Source organism: Stylophora pistillata, chromosome 3 (assembly GCF_964205215.1).
Source record: "Stylophora pistillata chromosome 3, jaStyPist1.2, whole genome shotgun sequence".
Lineage (NCBI taxonomy): Eukaryota > Metazoa > Cnidaria > Anthozoa > Scleractinia > Pocilloporidae > Stylophora > Stylophora pistillata.
The window spans coordinates 14,659,782-14,685,000 of record NC_142521.1 but is presented as its reverse complement, the minus strand read 5'-3'; the positions used below and the strand labels follow the sequence as shown (position 1 = coordinate 14,685,000).

General features: G+C 42.0%; 2 protein-coding genes and 2 pseudogenes across 7 annotated transcripts in view; 1 reads left to right on the top strand and 3 right to left on the bottom strand.

Annotated features, from left to right (window-relative positions):
• The window catches only part of LOC148734665 (uncharacterized), a 1,405-nt pseudogene extending 68 nt beyond the window's left edge, over positions 1-1,337 (bottom strand).
• A 3,786-nt stretch (positions 1,338-5,123) lies between these two features.
• Positions 5,124-6,872, top strand: LOC148734664 (uncharacterized; annotated as a pseudogene).
• Positions 6,873-9,250: 2,378 nt separating this feature from the next.
• The window catches only part of LOC111330950 (uncharacterized), a 24,515-nt gene continuing 8,546 nt past the window's right edge, over positions 9,251-25,219 (bottom strand). For 5 of the 6 annotated variants that reach the window (XM_088752579.1, XM_088752577.1, XM_088752575.1 and 2 more), the window contains exon 3: positions 9,251-11,663. In XM_088752579.1, coding sequence (XP_088608705.1) covers positions 9,806-10,513 — 708 coding nt within the window. In that variant the 5' untranslated portion in view covers positions 10,514-11,663 and the 3' untranslated portion in view covers positions 9,251-9,805. The remainder of the gene's footprint in view (positions 11,664-25,219) is intronic. The other variant, XM_088752576.1, reaches the window with a different exon arrangement.
• On the bottom strand, positions 17,876-20,547 carry LOC148734663 (uncharacterized). The gene is made up of 2 exons (XM_088752548.1): positions 18,091-20,547; positions 17,876-17,955 (listed from the first exon to the last, which is right to left on the bottom strand). The coding sequence occupies exon 1, from the start codon at positions 20,483-20,485 to the stop codon at positions 18,386-18,388; it is 2,100 nt and encodes a 699-aa protein (XP_088608674.1). The 5' UTR covers positions 20,486-20,547; the 3' UTR covers positions 17,876-17,955; positions 18,091-18,385.

Genomic DNA, 25,219 nt, shown 5'->3' with positions numbered 1-25,219 from the left:
TCAATGACATGAGTGGATCAATCTTCTTGAGAACTTTGGCTTTAACTGACTGATGTTCAACTGGTAATGTTATGGGAGGAACAACAACTTTGTTATTGCTATCTTTAAATGGAGATGGCCCACCTGGTCAACACCGCAGAACGCAGGTCATCAGGATCTTCGTCCAATTGCCCATGTACGAAGGGGTTGTCTTCATTTAGCACGCCATTGACCTACATCTGATATGGGGACCAATAGTTTGCTGTCCTCACCTTGTGATGGTTGAAGGCCTCCATATATTCGTGAAGCACAAGATTTACTTTTTGGAGGAATGTCAAATGTAGCGCAAATATATCCGTTGAGGTATCAACGCTAAGCAGGCCTGATATCCTCTGCTGCGTAAAAAACACGTAAGAGAGAAGATGACAAACACATCTGAAGACGTCCCTCCTGAGTCTTTTAATTCTCTGATTTCTCGTGGAGGGACCGGCAATGAAATTCCCTCTACCTTCAACTCTTGCTTCCACCATGGCATCAAAACTATTACATTTTCCACACCATAATCCACACGAATATGCGATGGCCACAACCCATCTTTTTGAATTGCTTTCAGAAAGAGTTCCAGAACAGTTTGTGAAAGATTGTTAGTACTTCATCTGAGAAACAAAACTCTTCTAAAGAAACTGTGCATCCGTGGATTACAAAACCCCAGCGAATGAGAGAATGATGACCAGCTAAATGCCACAGAGAATTTGGCCATGAGACGAAGTATTGCCTACGAGAAACAACAATTCCCCACTTCAAGGTAGTATTCGCTGGATCCACCATTGCTAAACACTTACGAATTCTTCTTCTTTGAATCCTCCGTCCAAGTGACTTAGCCCGGATAGGTATTTTCGCCCGGTGGTTAATCCGTAACGACCTGTTTACTCCCAGGATATCCCGTTCTGAGAATTTTACATTTACGTCGAGAAATTGATGAAGGTTTTACTGCTAGAGTTTTGAGATGATTTGCAATATCCCGTAGTGCTTTTGCAAAAGCAGTAGCTAGAGATTCCCACTCGATCCGATCTTGCTCAACGTCAGTTAAGGCAATAGAACTCAAAAGACTAACGGTTCGATCGAGAACTACAGATTGTGCTTGCAAGTCATTGATATCCGTTTCATTTTTATGTATACACTGCTCTGTTCTTTCGAGCACTGACGATAAAAATTCAAGTAAGTCCTTTTTAACGTCAAATTCTGGCTCTACGTCCGCCATGATGCTAGTTAAACTTACCGCGCGAAAACATAAAGCCTGGAAGCTCCCGTATGGTAGTTATCATTTCCGGTCACTAACCGGAAGCAATTTTGAATGTATTTTTTTTTTTCATTGAATTGAAGTTGAATTTCATTGAATTGAACTTGAATTTTCATTGAATTGAAATTGAATTTTATTGAATTAAACTTGAATTTCATTGAATTTAAGTTGAATTTCATTGAATTGAAATTGAATTTCATTGAATTTTAGTATTGAATATTGCTACAGTTGGCTTGCAATACTCAGATGAAATGCCATTTTCATATAAACAATGTAAACTTATTATATAATTGTACCTCACTGAAAAATATTTCACAAGGAACATAATCGTACAGTCAGTCAATTTTCCACGAAACTCTCACGTGTTTAGACGTTTTTACCAATAAAATTCCCTTTTAGCTACCTAGAACGTTACTCAACTGCGTGTCAATTTCCTGTAAAAAACCTGCATTTTATCGTGTATTTCGCACGCATAGGGCAACTTCCTCTTATTTAGGCAACACCCAAAGACCACGTTGTTATGCTTCAAAAAAAGATACGTTTTCTTCGTTCAATCTATTTTCACTTGTTCGAAGAATGGGTACCGCAGAATATCTTTGTCCACAGGCTGTTAGAGATAAAATAGAACTTTCCACTGCAAAGTTATAGGGAAGAAAATTTTGAGGCAACCATCTGTTACTGAAAAAGAGGCTATATGGAGCCTATATTCGGACTGGATTTGAGGTTCAGTGGATTGAATTGAATTGGTTCAAATTGAGGGCTTTGCTGTTTTAGCAAAATCGCTGTCGAGTGCTTTTCATGGTTTGTTGACATGGAGAGTGATGGAGATTTGTACCAAGTACTGGAGCAGAAACAATAGGACATGGGTCCCCTACGAGGTTTAAGCTCCAACAAACCCACCCATCCCACCCCAGGGGAGGACATCCATCACACAGTAATCTCGTGCGTGGGAAATCAACGTATCCTACCCCTAACCCTGCAGGAGACGGGACCTCCATTTATTCGTCCCTATACGAGAAGACTAGAATATCTAACCATTTCTTGATGTTATAGAAAGGTAGCATATTCTTCTCAGTTATTTTAAGGCCTGGAGTGTTGGTCCCGCCGCGGCTCGAACCCTCGACCTCCCGCACAAAAGTCCAGCGCTTTATCCATTGAGCTAATCGGGACAATTTGGAAATTCTAAAATCGTTAGAGGAATGCGGGGTCGTTCGAAAAAAATTTGCATTTGAACGCGATGACTTTGTTTACAAGAATTTCTCCAGCTTACATCTATTAACAAACCTCTGAAGTTTTTTTTGCCTCGGTACGATTCATCACAGAGGGCCTTTTTCAAACCACAAGTTTTTTCTACTGATTCAAATTAAAGGTATGTGGCAGTGACTTCCACAAGTTTTTTTTTTGTCAGAAAAGTATGGTTGTTTCGTCAGCTACATTAATCTACCAATGGATCCAGTCGCCAATGCTTACATAAGACGATTGTATTAATTAATCGAATTTAAACAATCAGCCAATGAACTTTTACTGTTCTCAAGGGTTGTTGTTTTCATCTGTAAGTTAACAATTGAAGTGATTCACATTATTAGGTTTCTGCTCTAAATAAATATATTTATGTTCACTCGAAAGATAAGTATAAATTGTAACAAGCTTGGTTATTGGCCCAGCACTTAAAGCCTAACTGGTACTCGATCCAAAACTCAGCCTCGTTCTTAGGGTATGTCCACCACATTGTTTTACGCCAATTAAAAAGTGTTACAGGACGCCTATTGTGCATTTTCCTGCACAGGAAAAACCAAATGGAATAACTGATTCTGGCCCTTTACAACCAAAATACTAATTATGAATTTGCCTCTGACGAAGAGGCGGCAGTAGGCATCATTATAGCCTACTACTAACTACTAACTTCAATTTCCCATTGTGCATTTCTGTCCCTTAAACATAAACTACAGCGTTGAAAATGTTAGAAAACAATTGGCTCATGCGTCAGCTGTGCGTTTATCGAGAATTAATGCACGTGGAAAGTTTGGAGATCACGAAAGATGCGTAAGAGTTGCTCGAGGTGCAGCCGAGAGCAACTCTAGCTTCTTGACCAACTGTTAATTTTCGATGGGCCGTTTTCCTTGCATGTACCTCTATTCTCACCTTCATTGTAACACTTTTGTAACAGGTGTGTCAAGAAACAGAAGAGATGGATTTTGAAGCTGGTCAACAATTTACCTCTAAGGTACAGTGCTCACTGTCAACAGTGTTTGGTATATTAAGTGCAAAGACTTTTTCTGCTTGCACGGGACTTAGTTCACATCCTTTTGTGAGGGTATATACAATCAGAATTAGAGGACAACCGCAGCTAACTTTTCGTTTCGAGTAAATTTCCATGAAGGTGAATTGATTTAAAGCAATCACACTTTTAGGCTCCTTCTTGTGAATCATACAGATAAGTCATGGCTTTTCCATGACCAGTTCTTAGACATCAATCATATTACAGTAACTGTTATCAATCATCACTGATTACACTTGATTTTCATATCGACCTGGAAATGTTATTATTTCAGACTGATTAAGGAAACAACCAAGATGCAAGTCTAGTGTTGGATACATTCTCAAAAAAAAAAAAAATAAAAAAATTATAATAATAACAATGTCAGGATGCAGTGCGCTGGCCCAGAGCAAGTATCTCTCTAGACACGACGCAGCACTAAAGGTACTGTTTTAAGAACTGTTGTATGATGAGGGATTCATAGACGAGATACCACCCTGGTACTCACCCGACAAGCCGAAGCCCGTGTATGAGTCAGAGAATGTTAAAGCTTATTGGGATGTTTCTAAATATGCTGATCAACAAGAGGTCAGATGCAATAGGGTGGATGCACGCATTGTAAATCATATGTGCAAGAGAGTTGTGACGCTGGAAATGAGCTGCCCGTGGGTTAACAATCGGACAAGAAAGAACAAGATCAATGTATTAAGACCAACTATCACCAAAACAAAATCCTGAAAGATGGCACCGAATCAATGTGCAGAATCTGTAGGCAATTTCAAGAAACAATTGACCACCTTGTCTCTGGATGCCCAGAACTTGCCAAGACAGAGTATATACAAAGACACAATGAAGCTGCAGCGTACCTCCACTGGACAATATGGAAACACTATAACATCAAAGTGTAAGATAAACAGTACAAATATGAACCATCTACTGTGACAGAAAACCAAACAGCGACTACACTCTGAGACATGCCAATGCAAACTGATAAAGAGATAAAAGCAAACAGACCAAAAATAGTGGTAAAAGACAAGCAGGAGAGAACTTGTATGCTCATTGCTTTGTCTATCCCCACAGAAAGGAACACCTCCTTGAAAACAGCAGAAAAACTCTCCAAGTACAAATATCTTGAAATCGAAAACGAGAAAACATGGGGAAAACAACAACCGTCCCAGTGATCATTGGAGCTCTTGGGCTTGTTAAGAAGGGAATAGAAACCCACATTGGCAAGATCCCAGGCAATATCAGAATAGCAGAGCTACAGAAGACCGTTCTCCTTGGAACCGCCCGTACACTGGGGAGGACTCTATCCATCAAGTAATCCAGCAGACTGCCCTAGGCTCATGAATTGAACTCGACACCATAAGAAAAAAGAGCAAGACTTTAAGGAGCTACGATGATAATAATGATAATGATAATGATAATATTAATAATAATAATAATCATAATAATAATAATAATAATAATAAAGCCTATGACAGTGTGGATCATGGATGGTTAAGGGAGATGTTTATGATGCAGGTGTTCCCAACATGGCTTTGCAAGGTCATTCAATAGCTTAGTGCCAGCTGGAACACCAGAATATTAGTGCGCACAGCCAAAGGCATGGAGACATCGGAGCTGATAACCTTTAGGAGGAGACTTCCGCAGGGTGACGCCCCTTGCCCCAGGCTCTTCACGTTATGCATGAACCCGGTCTCGTGGATGTTGAAAGCGACTGAAGGCTACAGATTATCTAAGCCGATCGGATAGGTGGTGACTCATCTTTTGTATATAGATGATTTCAAGATCTTTGCAGCGTCAAGAGAGGAGCGATGTGAGAGGAGCGATGAAGGACATAGGACTTGAGTGGAACGAAAGAAAGTGCTCAGTGGCCCATGTGAAGAGAGGGACGTTAGAATCAGAGGAGCCAGTGAGTGTGGCGGACAACGAGAGGGAGGTTATCAAGAGTCTGGGTGAGGGGTCTCATTACAAGTTCCTCCGAGTTATGGAAAGCACTAAACAGGATGATAATCTCAGTCTCGAGATCACAGGCAAGACTTATTTACAACGTCTATCTTTGATATGGACTAGCCCGCTCTCAGACTACAACAAGGTGCAGGCTTCAAATCAGTTTGCGATGCCGGTGCTAAGCTACTTGATGCCCACCCAGTGCTGGCCGATAGCGGAACTGAGGAGGCTGGACAGAGAAGCAAGAAAGGTTATCGTTGAGAATGGGGGCAAGCACCCTCTTGGGTCTACAGCCCTAGTATATCTACCGAGGGAGCCTGGGGGCCGTGGGCTGAGAAGTGTTGAACGAGAGTACAAGCACGCTAGGGTTAAGGCTGCAGTAAGACTCTATACTAATGAAGATCACGTTATGGAGGTAGTAAGGCGGTTTGAGGAGAGATCAGAAGAGATGGACCGGCGATCAATGGTGAAGGATGCCAAGAAATATGCATCTGAGCTTGGGCTCAATCTATCTCTGGTGCACCCCCAACCATTGGTCATATGTCTAACGAACGACTTGAAAGTACCTGTAAAGAAGGTTGGGATTTGGTTAAAGACTGCTGCCAAGGAAAGGGATGTTGAGGAACTGAAAGCAGACGGATGGCAAGGACGTTTGTTAACTGAGAGGTGGGAGGATCAAGAAGTTGGAGATGAATGCTTTTCATGGATGAGCGAGTGGAAGACTGCGTCGACTCACACCATAGAGGGTCTGCAGGAACTATACCAGCAACTCCTACCAACGAAAGTCTACCACCAGAAAAAGACAAGTGCTCACACGAGTGAGGATGTGAAGTGCCGCATGTGTGGTAAGGCCGCTGAAACGCAAGCGCACGTGCTAGCAGGCTGTGGAGCACTAGCCCAGTCTAAATACACGACTCGGCATAATGCAGCACTTAAGGTAATTTTCTACGAACTCTTGAAAGACCTAGACTTAGTGACAACAGTACCACCGTGGTACTCTCAGAACACGCCGAAGCCTCTTTACGTAAACAAGAGAGGAAAGGCGTTCTGGGACATACCACTATATGCAGAACACGCGGAGGGGAGAAACAACAGGCTAGACTGTACGGTTATAGACAAGGAGAAGAAGAAAGCAGTGTTACTTGAAATGAGCTGTCCATGGGTCAGTAATAGAGAGATCAAAATGTGCAGAGAAGACGAAAAGTACGCCCTGCTGCGGTACGAATTAAGGAGATACCCAGAGTACAAGATTAAGCAGTATAACATCATAATAGACGCACTTAAAGGGAGCTCGCGAAGGGTCAAGGAAAGCATACGCCAACTGGCTGGAAGTGGCCAATGTCATTCAGCGCTAAGGAACATGCAGAGAGCTGTAGTCTCTAGCTCCCTTAACATTGCCAGGACCTTCAAGGTCCTATTAGGCTAAGTTCCTCCAACGACGTTAGTTTTAAGTATAGGTTTTACACATTTATCTCCACTTTAGGGTCTATGGGTATACCATTTTAGAACTTTTAGGTTTATTTGTGTCTGGACTTTTAAGGTCCTATCGGACTAAGCTCCTTAAACGACGCTAGGTTCAAGCATGGTTTTAATAGATTGATGGAAAATTTATTTCCTGTTAGGGTCTAGGGGCACACATTTCCTAAAGTTTATCTTTTATTCATGTAGTAGTGACAATTGAGTAGGCTACGCCTTTGGCGCCCTAGATAATTTTATATGTAAACTGAAGAATTCAGAAGTGTACACTGCGATTTATAATAATAATAATAAATACAATGTTCGAGAACCCCAGATGGCAGGAGGCAGACCAGTTAGCACTCGAGGAGTTGAACTCAGGGCAACTGAAAACAGATCAAGTGAGTGGCAGGGTTAAGGCAAAAAATCGATGGTACTATGTAGATCTTGGAATTACAGCATAACGTTATGGCCCGAGCAAACGGCTTCAACATTTACTTCAACATCGCTTCGATTTTGTTCAAACGCTGTTGAAAGGTTGTTGAATGATGTTGAACGGTGGCATAAGCAATCGGTTTCAACATACCATTCAACAAAAGTTAGCGAGTGGCCTGGTAATTAGCTTCAGGCCCAGCTCTTTGCACGCCTGAGACACATACAAGGGCGCCATTTTGAAATGAAACAATGGATCGCACTTATGTTTACAACAAAGTTCGCTCGTTATTAGCGATTTTTGTAGCTTTCGAAGGTTTGAATGATGAGGATAAAAAACCCGGAAGGGGAGAGACAAGGCAATGGATCTTCAGAAGGGATGAAAGGGGCTATTTGAACAACATCGTGAAGGAATTGGCGATCAAAGACACAGCGGAATGTAAAGATATGATGAGAATGAGTCATGCCGATTTTCAAAGAATACTGAGCTACATCCGAAAGGATATTACTTGAAAACAAGTCCTTGGTGGGAATAAAGTTATTTCTCCGAAAGAAAGATTAGCTCTAACAGTCAGAGCTTTGGCCACTGGAGAAGCATACAGATCTCTAAGCTACCAATTTAGGATTTCCAAAGGAGCCATTTCATACATCATAAAAGAAGTCTGTGAAGCTATCATAAAGAACATGAGGAACATTTATTTGAAAGTGCCTTCCTCACCTGAAGAATGGCTGACAGTTGCTGAGAAATTTGAAAGTAGATGGCAGTTCCCAAACTGAATTGGTGCCATCGACGGTAAACATATAGTTATGCAACCACATGGTAATTCAGGGTCATATTATTACAACTACAGACACAAACTCTATTGTTCTTATGGCTGTTGCAGGTCTAGACTACGAGTGTCTGTATTATGACAATGGTACAAATGGCAGAGTGAATGATGGGGGAGTGTGGAACAAATCTGGTCTGGCGAAGGCATTAGAAGAAGGAAAAATGAATCTTTCCCTACCCTGTTGTCTACCTGGTGGAACGAACAAATGCCTTACGTTCTGGTCGGAGATGATACCTTTGCATTAAAGCCTTATCTCATGAAGCCCTTTGCCCAACAAGGCCTTGATGCAGAATAGCGTGTGTATAACTACAGGCACAGCAGAGCAAGGCGCATATCAGAAAACTCGTTCGGAATACTGGCTAATAGGAGGAGGTTTATGCGTAATGTCTTGCTTCTTCACCCAGACGTAATTGAAGTTCTTGTTTCAGCTGCACTGGTCCTGCATAACTTTTTAAGAGAAAGTGATGCATACTGCCCTATCGGGCTTCTTGATACAGAGTGTCACAGGTGAAGTTTTCACGGGATCGTGGCGTCAAGACCTATCATTTTCAACTATGGAACCTTTAGCAACCCCAACCAGAGGGCACAATTCGTCTGTAGATGCCAAGCATCTCAGAGATGTGTTTAAGGATTATTTTGCCCATGAGGGGGCTGTGGAGTGGCAGTGGGAAAGATGCTAAAATCTGTTGTTATTTCACAAGTTTTTTTTACTCTTCCCTTAATAGAATATGACAATTGATATAAAAAAGATAATCAGGTATTCTAGTGTCTTTTAGACTACCAAAATACTTCTATACCCATTAAAATGCCATGAATATCTATTTCAAGGGTTAAGTATAAATACTCTGTAGTTGCATAGTGAAAACTGTGGGTAAATGATAATGTGCATCTTTCCCTCTTTATTCTGTGACTGCCATAATACTTATATGTAGCATTTCTAGTACATTTTGTTGGGATTGTGTGTGATTTTCTAGCCAGACCTGGCTGGCGAGAAAAGGTACATTTTCACACATACAGTCTGATGTAAAATTACACAAACTCAGCTGTTAATAACTGTAACATTTATTGCCTGTCAATAACTGCTAAAAAAACTTCTTACAGTCATTTTACAACTGTAACATTATTTCTATATCACTGATATAACAGTAACCGTAACACTTAGTTAGAAATCGAATTTGATTTCATTTTGTTATAAACCATTGGTCTTCCTGTAGACTGGAGCAATGAACTTCATATGGTGTAATGCAAGAACAGGTCTGTTCTTGTCTCAATATTTTTCTTGGTTTCGAACTGTATATACGTATTTATATTCAATTAGACATTAACATCTAAATTCCTTGTGAGGACAATTTTTTTAAAAATTTTTGCTAAATATTTTAAATATAAATAAATTGATATAAGCAGGAAAGAGTTTCGCCACTGCCTAGAGTGTTCTGTTCTTAATATTCATCTCTTATAAATTCAATTAAACATTAACATCTCAATTCCTTGTGAGGGCAGTTTTTTTTATACATTTTTACTAAATATCTTAAAAATATAAATAAATTAATATAAGCAGGAAAGAGTTTCTCCACTGCCTAGAGTGGTCTGTTCTTAATATTAATCTCTTAAAAGAGACATGTATGTGCCAGCAGAATGTCCTTGGGGAACAGGTGCTTGCACTTGGCTCATTGTGTTGTGGCTGTTCATTTCTATCTCAAACAAAATGTCACTGATTCTCTTTTCAGCAATCATTCTCAATCTTTTGTCAAATGTTGCTAGCTTTTCTGAGACGTACTTGGAAAATGAACACTGCTCCTTAATTGGCACAGGTTGAGGTTGAAGGCGAGTTGTCTCTCGAAGTACTTCGACGCAATTCGATAGAAAGCGCTCTTTCCTGGGCTCCATGGATTTTCTTACCTTTTCGCTAATTCTTGGAGTGGCTTCCAAAATTTCAGTACATGTAGGTGAAGCAGATGACAATGATTCCTGATCAAATTCGTCCTGTGTATCATTCAGCAATTCTTGGTCCTGGGATAGGTTATCTTTGCTCTTGCCAGCCTGCGTTACTGGAAGAAGAAATTGTAGTTTATCGTAGAATGCCCACGTGGACTTGTATTTTTCACTGGTAGCTTGTCCTGACTTCCAAGAGTTTGTTTTAGCAATTTCGCGACCAAGTTGCGTCCTCAGCCCCGCTATTTTCGCCTTAATATCATGTTTAGTATGCTTAAGTATGTCTTCCAGTTCTGTGTAAGCGATTTCTCTCTTCGCGATTGTGGTAGTCTTTACCAAAGACGTCCCACAGATAGCTTCGCTTCTCCAGGTCATCTACGAGCGTTTCTATCTCGCCAGACTTCCATTTTGGTTTCTTTTTTTATCCGCCTCCGGTGCTTTTCTTTTCCTTGTTACAGTGTTGACCTCTACTTCAAAATCGTCTGGCGTGTCGTAGTCCTCCCATGTAGGATCAGCTGATCGAAATATTATCGCCCGTACGTACTACAGCCACACACAAAATTGCCCCACTTGCAACCGTCTTTGCATCCATGGTGAACTTGGTTACGTCTTCTTAATTGCGCATGCGCTTACTCAACAATGTTGAAAGAGCGGGGCAAATGACTTCAACTCTGCTTCAATATTCCGAACATTCCAGAGAACAAAAGAAATGTTGAACGGATGTTGAAGCAAAGTTTAAAGGCTTTTAAACTCTTTCAACATCAATTTAACATCGTTTCAACGCGTTTCAACACATTTCAACACGGTTGAAAGGGGGTGGCAAACGCTTTCAACATTACCATTCAACAAAATCGAAAGGATGTTGAAGCAAATGTTGAAGCAGTTTGCTCGGGCCTTTACCCAATAATGAAAATACTACAAGTAGTTTTAAAGTAAAAGAACACTTGCTATAATAAAAAAAAGCCACATTATAGGTTATTCCTTTCTGTGTCCCAGCTGCAAAATCCTAATTACTGGAAAAATGTTGGCCAGGATGGGAACATCATGCTTGAGGCATTAACATGAAAAGGCATTCAGGAGAAACTAAATGGTAAACTAACAATCTCATCCTTCACGAAGCTCTTTTTTTGTCGTGGATACAGTGTAACAGCAATAATCTAAATTACAAAATTAAGTTCCTCGCCATGTCCATGAAGTTGACATGTATGGCAAATATCAAATTCAACAGTATCAGCATTTTGTTGAAAAAAACAACTCCTGAAATAACACTTGTGTATACATTTGCAGTACAGTGTTGCCTTATAGCAATTTGGGTTGTACCGACCGGTAAATTGTATTTATATCTTTATCAGAACCAACATTCAAAGAGCTCCTAAAAACCTCTGAGCAAGAAAATGGAAAAATGTTCTGATTAGCAGAGACTTGTAAGCCAGCCAGTTTTTAAAGTATTAATAGAATATCAAATTCCCCAAAACTATATAAGATCATCCTTCACAGTATTCTCTCTGGATGTCATGGGGACCTGCTGGAGAAAAGGGAAACAGCTGTTATATTGCAACTATCATATTACCTGTATTTTTAGTAATCGGGCACACTGATACTTATATATAATATCAAATTCTAATGCAGATTAACACAGCAGACCAAGAACATTCACAGCATTTTAAATGAGTCAAAATCACAAGCATAATTTATTTTTACAGGAAATTACACAGCAAGATACAATACAAAAATAATCATTTTATGAACAATAAAGCTATTTTAATTAAATATTTTAAAAAAGTAAAACAAGAAATATAATAGCTCGACAGACAATCCCCTGGATACTAGAAAATGAAAGTTGGAAGTTACTTCAATGAAAAAAGCTTGCATGTGTTACAAAGCAAAATCCTGAAGGTGGTGGTGGCAAAATTATGGATTCAAACATTTGGTTGTAAGCCAAGCTCCACCAACTCCACTCAGGGTTCTCAATAAGTTTTGATGTAGACGGCTGAAATATAAAAGTAGGCGGCGGGAGAAGCGAGTACCACAGGCACGAGCCTCTAAGGGGGTCTTGCAGCATACCCCCTCCCCTCCCCCCTCCGAAAAACTTCAAAATATAGAAGGTTAGATTTGCCATTTTGAGCCTTTTGGCAAGCACATTTGGTTTTAAGAAATAATTATTTATTAGAAACAACCATAAATTTTACTAAACATCTTTCTTTTCTTGGAATCCTTATAATGGGACCAGACTACACCCCAAAAAGGGCAGTAGTCCATTAAAGTAAAGGTTTTATAGAATGTCAAGGCCATTCAAGGCAGAAAATATATAAATAGAAACTCCTTTTGTCACTGTTTGTGTGTATTGATTTGAATTAGTTTCATTCTCTCGAAAGTGGTTGAAACAATTATTAACACAGAATTAGCTTGACTCAGCATTTGGCCATGCTAGAAAGAACTAAAATGCCAAGTCGTCGTTGTCAGATCCAAAAGCGGAGTCAGAGTCACAGTCAGTGTCACTCTCTGAACCTTTTGATTGCAGATTAAGGGCCTCTAGAACTTCATCAAGGTCTTCCTCATTTACATTTTCCTCATGCTCTCTATCTGCAGCTGTACCACTCTGAACAGCAATTGTCTCCTCCTTTTCACATTGCACTCCCATTTCCTTTGTTTCACACTGGACAATCACCAGAGATGGCTCTGAAGTAGGATTATTTGACTTTGGTACCTTTGGAAGTTTTCTTCTCTCCTTTGCCTCAAGCCAGACTCTGGCAGCTTCCTTTACAACAGGCAAGCAGCTCTGGACACCTGGTCCATTTATTCCCACAGCTAGTATTGCTTGCAGCATGTCATTTTGGAGCCTGCTTCTTAGACGAGTCTTAACGTTCTTTACTGCACTGGCACCCCTCTCTGGCCATGCATTACTAACTGGCAAACTGACAACTACTTCAGCAATGTAGAGAAGGAGGGGGAAGAATGTAACAAAGGAAGATTTATTCTTAAGGAGATGAAGAAGAAACCATTCTGTAGTGGTGGTTCTACTTGAACCAGACTTCACTTCTATTGGAATCATCTTCTTAATGTTATCATTCACATGGTATTTCATATGAGACCACTCTGCTAGAAGCTTCTCTGATTTTAGCTTTTGGACTTCTTCTGTTTCAATCTGGAAAAAGTGTTTGGCTAAAATGTTGACACTGGAATGTCCATACTCTTGAAAACCATCAGCATCATATGCTGGAACATTTACTGGATCAAAGATACTGAGGGCACTAATAACATCAGACCTTGAAACAAATCTTTGATCCAAATTATTTGATAGAGCTGCTACATACTTTTGTGTAAGGCTTTGCATTTGTTGATACCAGGTGGGGGGAAATGTGATATCACATCCAAGATTTGTAAAGCTATCGACATCTGCTTGTAGTTTGTCCATAGGGATGTCATCCTCAACAATTCTGTTCAAATGTTGTTTGGTTGCTTTGATTTGTGGTTCAATAAGGGAGAAATTTATGTTGCTTCTTTGAAATGTGCGGGAAAGACTTGAAAGAACTGGAAGAACCTCTGCTAAAATGTACAATGCTCCAATAAACTTTGCATTCTTCATCTTCTTTAAAAGGCCAGCTGCTGTGGCATCATTGTGTATGCTATCTAACTCTTGCAGTGTTTGTATTACACCACAGTACTGTTGCTTCATAGCTTCTACTGATTTGTCAAAGCTTAGCCATCTAGTTTTGCAAGCTTTTTTCAGTTTTTTGGCCAACACCTTCTTGCCTTTGGTTGAACTCACTCTCACTTCATTCACATTTGTTAGCACTTTCATCAATAATGCCATTCGCTTGGGTGAGTTCTCAAAATGCTTCCACGTTTGTCTTAGTATGTCAGATACATCTTGAATGTATTTGGTGTCTTCATTAGAATCAATACATGCAAGAGCTAGCCTGTGGCATACACAGTGTATAGCAATGATGCATGGATTATCATTAGTTTAGAAGTTACACCCTCTCTTGTGCCTACCATAACAGACGCACCATCTGTTGCCAGCCCCATCAAATTTTTTATGGCTAACTGTGATGAGAGAAGCTCCTCTTTGAGCAAGTCATAGATTGCCTGTGCAGTAGCTGCATCATGTTCTTCTAGCACATTCTGGGCAGAAAGAAAACTTGTCTCGACTGTTTCACTTTGAGTGCAAAAATACTGGACAAAAGTTATCAACTGAGAGGCGACACTAGCATCTGTCATCTCATCAGTCATTAATCCAAAACAGCTTGCTGCTCTAACCTTCTTCAAAGTAAGTTCTTTTACAACATTTCCAATTGTCAAGAAGATTTCAGTCAAAGACCCTTCAGATCTATGTTGAAAGTATTTTATTTCAGCCACCCCTATCACATTTGTTATAAAATTATTAAGTGGAAAGAATTTTCTGTTTGGCAAGTACTCTTTCATTACAAAATAAGCTGTTGAAAAGGCTTTCTCTAAGACTGATATTTCGGTTTCTTTTTTCTCAACAAACTCTTTGTGGAAAACAGACATTCTTGAGATCATCTCTGCTTCTAAAGCACTCTTATGACGCCCTGACTTCCTGTGCGTTTCAATAGCATCTGACTTGAATCGGTCAGACGCTACTCCAGAAAATTTGTCAGTTTTGTTCTGGGGATTTGTAACTCCATGTTTTTTACAAATGATACAAAACATTCCTTCCCCCTCGACATAGCAAAGCCACCAGTTGTCGATTTTTTCCACCCAGTCATGGTTAAACTTCTTAGGCTTGATCCTTTGCAATTCCTGCTCAGTGAGTTTTGAACATTTGTTGAAACAGGTATAGTAGTTGTGAAGTTTACCTTGAGTGAAAAACTCTTTTATCAACGCTTCACACTGTACCTGTGACAACAGAGGATGGATGTTTGTGCTTTCGGCTGTTTTGTCTCCTTCATCAACACATGCTGCTGAATTACTCGTAGTGGGAATCGCTGGTGTTTGTCGATCGCTGTTATCGGCAGTTTTCTCACTTTCCTCAACACGTGCCGCTGAATCACTCGTCGTGGGAATCGCTGGTGTTTGCCGATCGCCCACATCACCGGCTGTTTTCCCATTTTCATCAACACGTGCTGCTAAATTGCTCGTCGTGGGAATCGCTGGTGTTTGCCGATCGCTATCACTGGCTGTTTTCTCACCTTCATCTACTTGGCTTTCCGTTCGTCGTGATTTACAGAAATATCGATCTATTCCAGGCTGGCTTGATGTGGGTTTTCTTTTACTCATGGGTACTCTATAGTTAATTACATGATAAGAATTCCTGCCTTCTTCTAACACGCCGAACGCCACACCGCACTTGTTGACAACAAACACCGGTCAGCGGAATTTCGCAGAAGGGAGGAGGCGCGCATTGGCATTGCGTAATACGTTTTGCTGCTGAAAACGGCTTTCAAGTATTACTCGTTCGATTCACGCGACTTTTAACTTTGAAATCTACGTGTAGATACAAAATAAGGAGGCAAGCTTATCACTGAAAAGTAGGCGGCTCTAAATTTAAAGTAGCAGGTTTTTTAGCCGGCTGCCGGCACTTAATGAGAACCCTGTCCACTGTGCTTCTTTTCACTTCCTTGCACGGCATTGCTTTTGGATTAACAACTTATGCATCTTCATTCAACAATTAATGTGCATTTCTAAGTGATCAAATGTGTAAAAATTATTTAGTCTAATAATCGGAAATCGGAGACATGGTGGATTCCTGGATAAAAGTTCAATCTTCACAGAGTTGCATGGCCTCCAATCTAGTGGAATGGCTCTTGGAAAAGACTAGTATTAGGATTTGCAAGGGATGGGAAAACTAACACCCAGAGGAGACACAGTATTGCCTCTGGCCATCTGGAGAGGGCAGAAGAAATGGTTTGCGAAGCAATTAATAGGGTAATTAAAATTTTTGAAAATACATGTACGTGTATATAAACACACATATAATAGGAAGTCTGTGTTTTGATTTTCTGTATTACAGTGCTCGATATGTGAAAGTAGAGCACAATATATGTTGAGCAGAAAAATACCACGACTACATTATTATACTTACAAGCCTGTTTTGTGATTGCTCACTCATCAGGAAATAATTTACTGTTCTTGTCAATAAAATCCCCTGATTGAGCAATCACGAGACAGGTTAGTAGTGATCATAACGTAGTCTTTGTATTTTTCTACTCAACATATATATGTATATAAATATACAAACATACATACATACATACATACATACATATATATACATGTGAGGAAGTGGCCAACACCGTTGAATAGTGCTCAATACACATGTGCAAAGCTTAATACAGTAGGTAGCAATCAAACATGATGACACATGATTTTTGTTACCTGTCTTGTTTGATCATTACCTACTATATATATATGTATATATATACACACACACACATACACACACATATACATATATATTTAACAATTATTCCACGAGCGCGCATTGGATGAGATGATAGATAGCCAACTCGGCGCTATGCACCTTGTTGGCTATAATCATCTCATATCCAACAAGCGCGAGTGGAATAATTGTTTTTTTTTAAAACGTTAAATTAAATTATTAAATTTTATTAAATTTTTAGCTCCCTTTTAATTTTAAGCTGACACTTACGCTTACCATATTTGTAGATTATGGTATATTGGCTGATATACCATAAAGGCTAAGCCAATAAAAATTCTTGAATTGCATTATCCAATGATCTAGCTTTTAATAAATATATATATATATATATATATATATATAGGAAGTCTGCATTTCAATTTTTCTGTATAACAGCGCTCGATACATAAAAGTAGAGTGCAATATATCTTGATTAGAAAAATACTTTGGATAAAAATGTAGTTGTTGCATTGTTATAATCAACATATATAGGTATCTATCGATCTATCTATGTATGTATCTATCTATTTACTACACATATACTATATATACATATATTATATATACATATATTATATATATATATATACATATTATATATATACATATATATAATAAAACTTAAAAAACCTTATCGTCGAATCGGAGAGTGCTCTACAATCATGGAGCTTTGTAAACAATTGTATAGGAAAATAAAAATTAAAACTGCGCACTACAAATCTGTTTCGAAAGGGTTAATTTTTAACCCTTTTGAAACAGATTTGTAGTGAGCAGTTTTAATTTTTATTTTCCTATACAATTGTTTACAAATATATAATGATATAGATATAGAAGCTCACTAGTTTCTAGTTTGAGCACTCTGGCATGGCTTTAAATGATACCACAAATGTGTAATCATTTGGGGTGGCTTTAGAGCTTCACCCCATCCCAGAATGAGCACTGCACTGACGAGGCCCAGAAGGCCAAAACAGTACTGTCTGCAGTTAGTTATATATATGCCAAATGGGTTTTAAATAAGGAAGCGAGACCAGGAGTTGCATTTGGAAACATCAAAACACACAAAACAAGTAACCAGCTCAGACTTATTACATCTTGTTGTGGCACGGCAATTGAAAACTTATCGGCCTTTACTGAATTTTATTTACAACCACCGTGACTTGCTCGAAAATTACTATCGTTTATCAAAGAAACTACCGACCTGCTTAACAAAATAGAACATCTTAACACAAGCGGTCCATTTCCAACTGGCACCTTACTGGTCTCGTGGGACGTGGTTTCAATGTTCCTAACATCGACAACAAACTTGGCCTCACTGCAGTTAGGAGGGCTTGAATAATAGAGAAAACAAATGAATAGGCGTTCCTGTCGAAGCCTATCCCAAAGTCGATAAGAACGTGACGAGGGACAGAATCTTTGTAGAAATCCCCGTTTTATTCTGAAAACAATCAGTTAACGGCTAAATCACAATGCTGCTAAGGTTACGAAAGTTACCAACATACCGACAACCGGCTAAAATAACTAACAAGAAATCCAAAAAATAAGAACGCCAAGATAAAACAACAAAGCCTACCGATTATCGACGTTTGGTAAAGGATCCGGAGGCGGACAAGGTAAAATTAAACAGCTTCGAAAGATACAAAATAGCTCGAGCACATGCACGTGGAAAAAAGGAGCCGTGTTTTTTTTTTGTATGCCCGGATGTCGGGTGAGAAACCGCTGTCCAAATGAGGGCGTTGAGCATAGGCCTCAACATGCTCCCCCCTTTGAACTAGCTAAACTTAAGAGCACGTTCAACAAGGCTACTCGGATCCTAACAGTTCGTAAAAAGCTCAGCGTTAAAAAAGGCAGACACTAAATGTTCGTTGCTAATTTGACTCCTCCAGAAGACACAACTTTGAGATTGGACGCAGCAGCGTCGAATTCTTGGTCTTGATCTCGGCTGTACGAACCAGGCCATCCTTGCCAGGAAACACCTTTGTAACTCGACCTAGCAACCAGTGACCACGAGGGGTATTCTCTGTTACAACAAGGACCAGGTCGTTGACAGCCAAGTTGCGCCGTTTGAGAATCCACTTCTTGCGCTCCTGAAGCAGGGGTAAGTATTCACGCAGCCATCTAACCCAGAAGTGGTTTGAGAGAATTTGGCCCCTTCGCCATTGCCTGCGGGAATACAGGTCTCTGTCTTGGAAATCTCCTGGCGGCAAAGACATCCCTTTTCGTTGTTGTAGGAGATGACTGGGAGTAATGGGTTCGCAGTCATCAGGGTCGTCGCTGCTTGGGCATAAAGGCCGACTGTTGAGTATTCCGACTGTCTCAGCAAAGACAGTTCTGAGGGTCTCCCTGGTAATGAAGGCATGAGGGTGACCTAGGATGGCCTTCATGGTACCACGGACACTCCTGATGAGTCGCTCCCACACCCCGGACATATGGCTGGCGGTTGGGGGGTGGAAATGCCACTTTGTCAATGGTTGGCAATGCCATTCGACATCTTTCTCATGCAGGGATCTCTGAATGATGTTGTGGTCCAGGTCTTGAATGGCATCTCTAATTTCCTTTTCACCACCAGTGAAATTGGTACCATTGTCACTCCAGACTTCCTTGACGGCCCCACGAATGTTAATAAAGCGTCGCAGGGCTTGGATGAAGGCGTCTGACTCTAAGGATCCAACATCCTCAATGTGGATAGCCCTGCAGGTGAGACAGACGAAGATGCATCCATAAACTTTCTCAGAGCTACGACCCCTCTTGACGTGGAAGGGACCGAAGAAGTCCACCCCCGTGTAGGTAAAGGGTGGCTCATGAGGTGTGAGTCTGGGCTTCGGTAGGTCTCCCATCATCTGTTTCATGACACCTTCATGTCGTTTGCGGCAGGCTATGCAGGAGCGTAGTATACGTCGGGTCAATGCGCGGGCGTTGAGAATCCAGAATTTCTGACGCAGTGTAGATAGCACATGTTCCCGACCTGCATGTCCAAAGATCTCATGGTGATGTCGAACAAGCAGTGTAGCAATGGGATGCTCGCTTGGGATCACCAATGGATGGATGGCTTGAAAGGCTACTGGTGCATGTCGTAGCCGGCCTCCAACGCATATTGTACCATTGACGAGGATTGGACTAAGTGTACTTAACTTACTGTCTTTCTTCACAGGTTTACCAGACTCCAAGGCTTCCAGCTCTCCTTGGAAATACTGCCGTTGGACCCTTTTTATGATGGCCTTTGAAGCGGTGAGCATCTCTGTTAATCTGATCCCGCCATGGTTAGATATGGCTGGTACACTGCATTTGGACCTGACAAATTGAAGAAAACGCATGATCAATGCCACAGTCCTGACCAGCTTAGGCCATGAGGAAAACTTCCTCAACAATTCATCCAAGGAGGAAACAGCTGTAGCTGTTATACTCTGATTGGTTCTCGGAGTGATTACTTCCTTGTCATTCTCCAGGATGTCACCCACTTTGCGGTGAGGCCAATGTTCCTCTGTTTGCCATAAGAATTTGGGTCCAGTCCACCAGCGGCATCCAGGGTGAAGGGCTTCTATAGGCATGCCTCGAGATCCATCATCCGCTGGATTCAGGGTTCCTGGGACATGATGCCACTGATCGGGTGTAGTATGCTCATGGATTTCCTCTAATCTGGTGGCAACGAAACGATGGAATCTTCTCGTTTTGTTCTTGATATACTGGAGCACTGTTAGTGAGTCGGTCCAGAAAACAATGCAGTCGATGGGAAAATCAAGCTCAGCCCTAATGAGGTTGCTGGTTCGGACTGCCATCAGGCTCGCCATGAGCTCGAGGCGTGGGATGGTTGGTCTCCTGAGGGGTGCATTACGGCATTTACCGAAGACAAAGGAGCAGTGTGTTTGGTCACCATGGTTGTCACTCAGTCTTAAGTATGCAGAGGTTGAGTAGGCATACTCACTTGCATCGCTGAACATGTGGAGTTGAACTGTGCAATTGCTCGGCATACTTAAGTTCCTGTAGCAGCGAGGTAACTGGATCTCCTCAAGCTGTGGAAGAGAATGTGTCCAGCGTCACCAAACTTTCAAATGGTGGTCTTGGATTTATTCGTCCCATCCAACCTTCTCTTTCCAGAGATCTTGAATAAGCACTTTGACTGGGAGCACAAATGGTGACAGGAATCCGAGAGGGTCGAACAGCGAGCTTATGGTGGAGAGAATTCCACGCTTCGTGGCAGGTTTGGTGGAAGTCACTGTCTTGAAGCAGAATACGTCCCTCTCAGCATCCCAGTGAAGACCCAAGGTACGATTGATTGGTAATCTGTCCAACTCAAGGTTAAGAGTTGGATTGGCTCTTTCTTGGGAAGGAAGCGCAGACAGAACCTCTCTTCTGTTGCTCAAAAACTTGGTCAGGTGAAAGCCGCCCTCTTTCAGCATGGCAACCAATTTAAAGGCAAGGGTGATTGCTTGATCAGTTGTCTGAATAGACTTAAGGAGGTCGTCGACATAAAAGTTACGACGGACGGTTTCTGCAACTTCGCTGCCATACTTGTCCTCATTATCGTCAGCAGTTTGTCGCAAAGCTTTATTGGAGCAACAAGGGGAGGATGTGGCACCAAATATGTGGACCTGCATCTGGTACTCCTCGGGTTCATCACTGAGATTTCCAGTCCACCACAGGAACCGAAGGGCATCGCAGTCTTCAGCAGGTACCCGAACTTGGTGGAACATCTGTTCTATGTCTGCAATGAGAACAACCTCCTCCTGTCGAAACCGCATAAGAACACCTGCTAGGCTGTTGATATAATCTGGACCTTGTAGGAGTTCATCATTCAACGAAGTGCCTTGAAACTTTGCCGCTGCGTCGAACACTACACGGATCTTGCCTGGTTTGTTGGGGCTAGTAACAGGATGGTGGGGAAGGTACCAGGTCTTGTTACTTCTTTGTTCAGCATGTTCTTTAGTGAGCTTACGAGCATGGCCTTTGGCAATGTAACCATCGATAACTGAACGGTACTTCTCATGCAGGACTTCATCCTTCTCAAGGCGTCGCCCCAGGTGACGGAGACGTATTTCAGCCATTGCGCGGTTGAAGGGAAGGTCAGGTGGATCACGTCTCCAAAGGAGTCCCATGCAGTAATGGTCATTTGACTTTGAAATCGTGCTGTTAATAACCCGTTCGGCATACCTGTCTTCAACTGACATGGACTTGTAAGGTTTGGTAGTGCCAAGAGACTCCGACTCCCAGAAGAGTTCAACTTGATGGTGGAGGGAAATGTCATTGGCGGAGGTATGGATGTGGTAAACATTGTGGCACTGTTGTGTCGTTCTTTCACCTGATCTACCGAGGACAGCAAAGCCAAGGCACGAACGGATCGCGATGGGGTCATTTGGTCCTCCATGACGAACCTCCAGGGGAACAAACACTTCAGGAATATTTGTCCCTATGATGAGTGAGATCTTCTGCCTTTCAACTTCCGGAAAAGGAACATCTTGAAGATGCGGCCATCTTTCTTTGCTTATGGCTATGCGCTGGTGGCGCAACGGGATGTTGAGCTCTTTCCCAGACCACACTTCCTTAAGCTGAAGCTGTTGTGGCTGTTCGTCAATGAGAGACTCAACTGCAAGATTAACCCTTTCTCCCCTTTGAAGCTCATTGCAACTGCTCACAGTTGAGAGGAGTAAATGGTCAGGTCGGCCACAGAGTCCTAGGGAGCTGACCAATGATGGGTCCACGAGAGTGACTTCAGATCCGGAGTCTAGCATTGCGTAAGTGGTAACAGCCAACCCATTACTGCCAATTACTCGCACCGGTACGACCTGTAAGAGGACTGTTTCTGAATCCCCTGACCCTGCAGTGGCACAGACAGGCGTTGAGGTTGTGGCATTGACTCCTGAAGCTTGGTCTTCCGAAGTAGAATTTCCAGGTGTCTGCTGAGCCTGTGTTTGATGAAGGAGCGAGTGGTGGAAGGCACCACATCCTTCAACTCGACATCTGAACCTGCTGGGGCAGGTATCTGTTGAGTGTTCGGTACCCTTGAGGCAGTTAGGGCACAGCCTCTTCGTAGTAACGAAGGACATCCTTTCCTTTGGCGTCTTCGCCTTAAATGCTTCACATCGGTAGAGTGGATGTGCTTGACCACAGTGGCGACAGCTATTTGTTTTGTCTCTGCCTCTCTTTGGAAGCGTCTTAGGTGGCGGCCTCCCACCATCGTTGATATTCATTGTGTATTTAGGAGTGTCCATTTTCTCATTTGGTGGCAGCCGTTTGTTCTTGGAGTTGTTATTGTAGTTGAACTGCTGGGGTTTGCCACTGACTGGGTGGTTAGCAATGTTTGCATGCTTGTTCACAAAACCAACAAAATCCGTCAGAGTTGGGAAATGTTGGCCCTTTGTTTCCAAGTCACAGGCCAGTGTGGCAAACTTGTCCTGAAGTGGCTTTGGTAGCCGTTCTGTCATGTAAACAATGTTACCTTGGTTGACTTGCGACAGACAGTTCATGGACGTTAGCGTTGCAAGGGCTCTTGTAGCAGTATCAGCAAATTTCCGAAGGTTGATCTTGTCGCTGACAGATATGGGAGGACCCTTTACCAGACTGTTGATGACAGAGTTAACAATCACACACGGTCGTCCATACCGTTGTTCGAGGATTTGCAGTGCTTGATGGAGTCCATCTTTGGATGTCTCAAGGCCTGCTACTGCCTGTTTGGCGTCCCCATCTAAGAACTGCACTAGGCGAGTCATTTTGCTGCTATCATCCATATCTTCTCGTGACATCACTATGCGCTCAAAGCGTTGCTTAAACAAGGGAAACTCTGCAGGGATGCCACCAAATTTCTGAAACTGAATAGGTGGGAGGTTTTGGTTGTATGCAAGCTTTTGTTGAGTGGTTGAAATCTCTTTCATGGCTGTAGCAACCATGGCAAGAACTTCTCCCTGAACAGAAGGCATGGGCGTTGCATTCACACCTGAGGTGCCCAATGGAGGCTGAAAGGGCGTTGCCCAAGGAGAAAGGCTGCTTGTCACGGGCACGCTCGGACCACTAACAGTAACAGATGAAGCACCACTCTGAGAGGTGTTCACAGTCGTCACTGGTAGTTTAGTAATGGGTGGAGGCTGATAGAGCAGTGTCGGCGGAGTGAGATTGTTCATCACAGGTGGGCTGAGACCGCTGACAGCGGCTGTGGACGGAACACTGGTCTCGGGTTTATTCAAGGGCATGATTGAAACTTTGGTGGAAGCTGACATCAATGAACTCTGCACTACGGATGTAGACGGATTGGGCTGCACGAAAGAAGCATGGCCACTTAATACCAGTGGACTCAGATCACTCGCCAAGGTTGTGGATGAAACACCAGGGAGGTGTGCAGGCATGGCCGATACATCGGGTGTCACTGGTGGTACAGAATGCGTGACAGAAACCAACGGAGGATTAAGAATGCTGCCAGACAAGGGTGGCGCACGCTCGAAAGATGTTGACTCCACTAACGATGACTCGTTGTCTGAAACTCCCCCTTCCATTTCTTCCGTAAGTTTGGCTTCTAAGTCCGTAATGGCAGCTGCCTTTCTTGCTTCGGCGAGCTTGAGGTCTGCCTCGGTCTTTAGGGATTCCAGCCTAATGATGGCCTTTAGTTCCTCTTCCTCGGCTTCTCGCATCCGGGCAAGTTCACGTTGTTTTCTTTTCAGCTCTAACATCCTCATTTCTTCTTCAATTCTCCGTTGTCTCTCTTGTTCCACAAACGCAAGAGCCAGTTGAGCCTTTTCCGCCTCTAATCTGCGGGCTTGTGCTTTCGAGCTGTAAGTGCTGCTTGAGCGTCGCGATGATCGGTGACTACGTGAGCCTGCGAATCCCTGATGCCTTAAACCAGTCGGTTTCTGCAAATCCTCCATTACCCACTCATTGAACTTGGTTGCTGCGTTGCAAATAAAGTTTTCAACACTTGTAGAAAGGCTTGTCCTTTGCTCAGCTAAAATGTCGAAACGTTCAGCATTTTCCGTTCTTTCGCCTGGTTCAGCGACATCCATAAATTTATTGTGTGACAAAACGAAGTTCTTCCACAGCGTTTCGTAATGGTCGAACCTTTCCTTTACTAAGGTCACATTCGACGGGTCTTCGTCCTGTAACAATGTTTCAATTTCGTTCTGAACTTTAGTAAGAGAGCCAAGGTGACCAGCACGAGAGCGCTGCAGGGATAACGCTTTCTCCCGCCTGACATCTTCGGAATTTAACAGTGTGGAGGGTCGCGACTCGCGTTTGTTGACATCGTTGTTTTCCATTTCACAAGGAAGGAACTTCTAATTTGCTAACATGTGAATTAACGAAGGTGGAACGTATCGAATTTTAGCGATTCGCTGAATAATTGTGGTGTTTTCGACGGAGGTTGTCGCTTGTGAAGGTGAAGGTTATCTAGCCAAGTTGACCTTGTGCATGCAAGCGAATCTCAATGGTTAATCAGTGAACGGCGCGATAATTGCTATCGAGACGGCGAAAACAAAGCTAATCGAATAAAACCATGAATAGGCGTTCCTGTCGAAGCCTATCCCAAAGTCGATAAGAACGTGACGAGGGACAGAATCTTTGTAGAAATCCCCGTTTTATTCTGAAAACAATCAGTTAACGGCTAAATCACAATGCTGCTAAGGTTACGAAAGTTACCAACATACCGACAACCGGCTAAAATAACTAACAAGAAATCCAAAAAATAAGAACGCCAAGATAAAACAACAAAGCCTACCGATTAT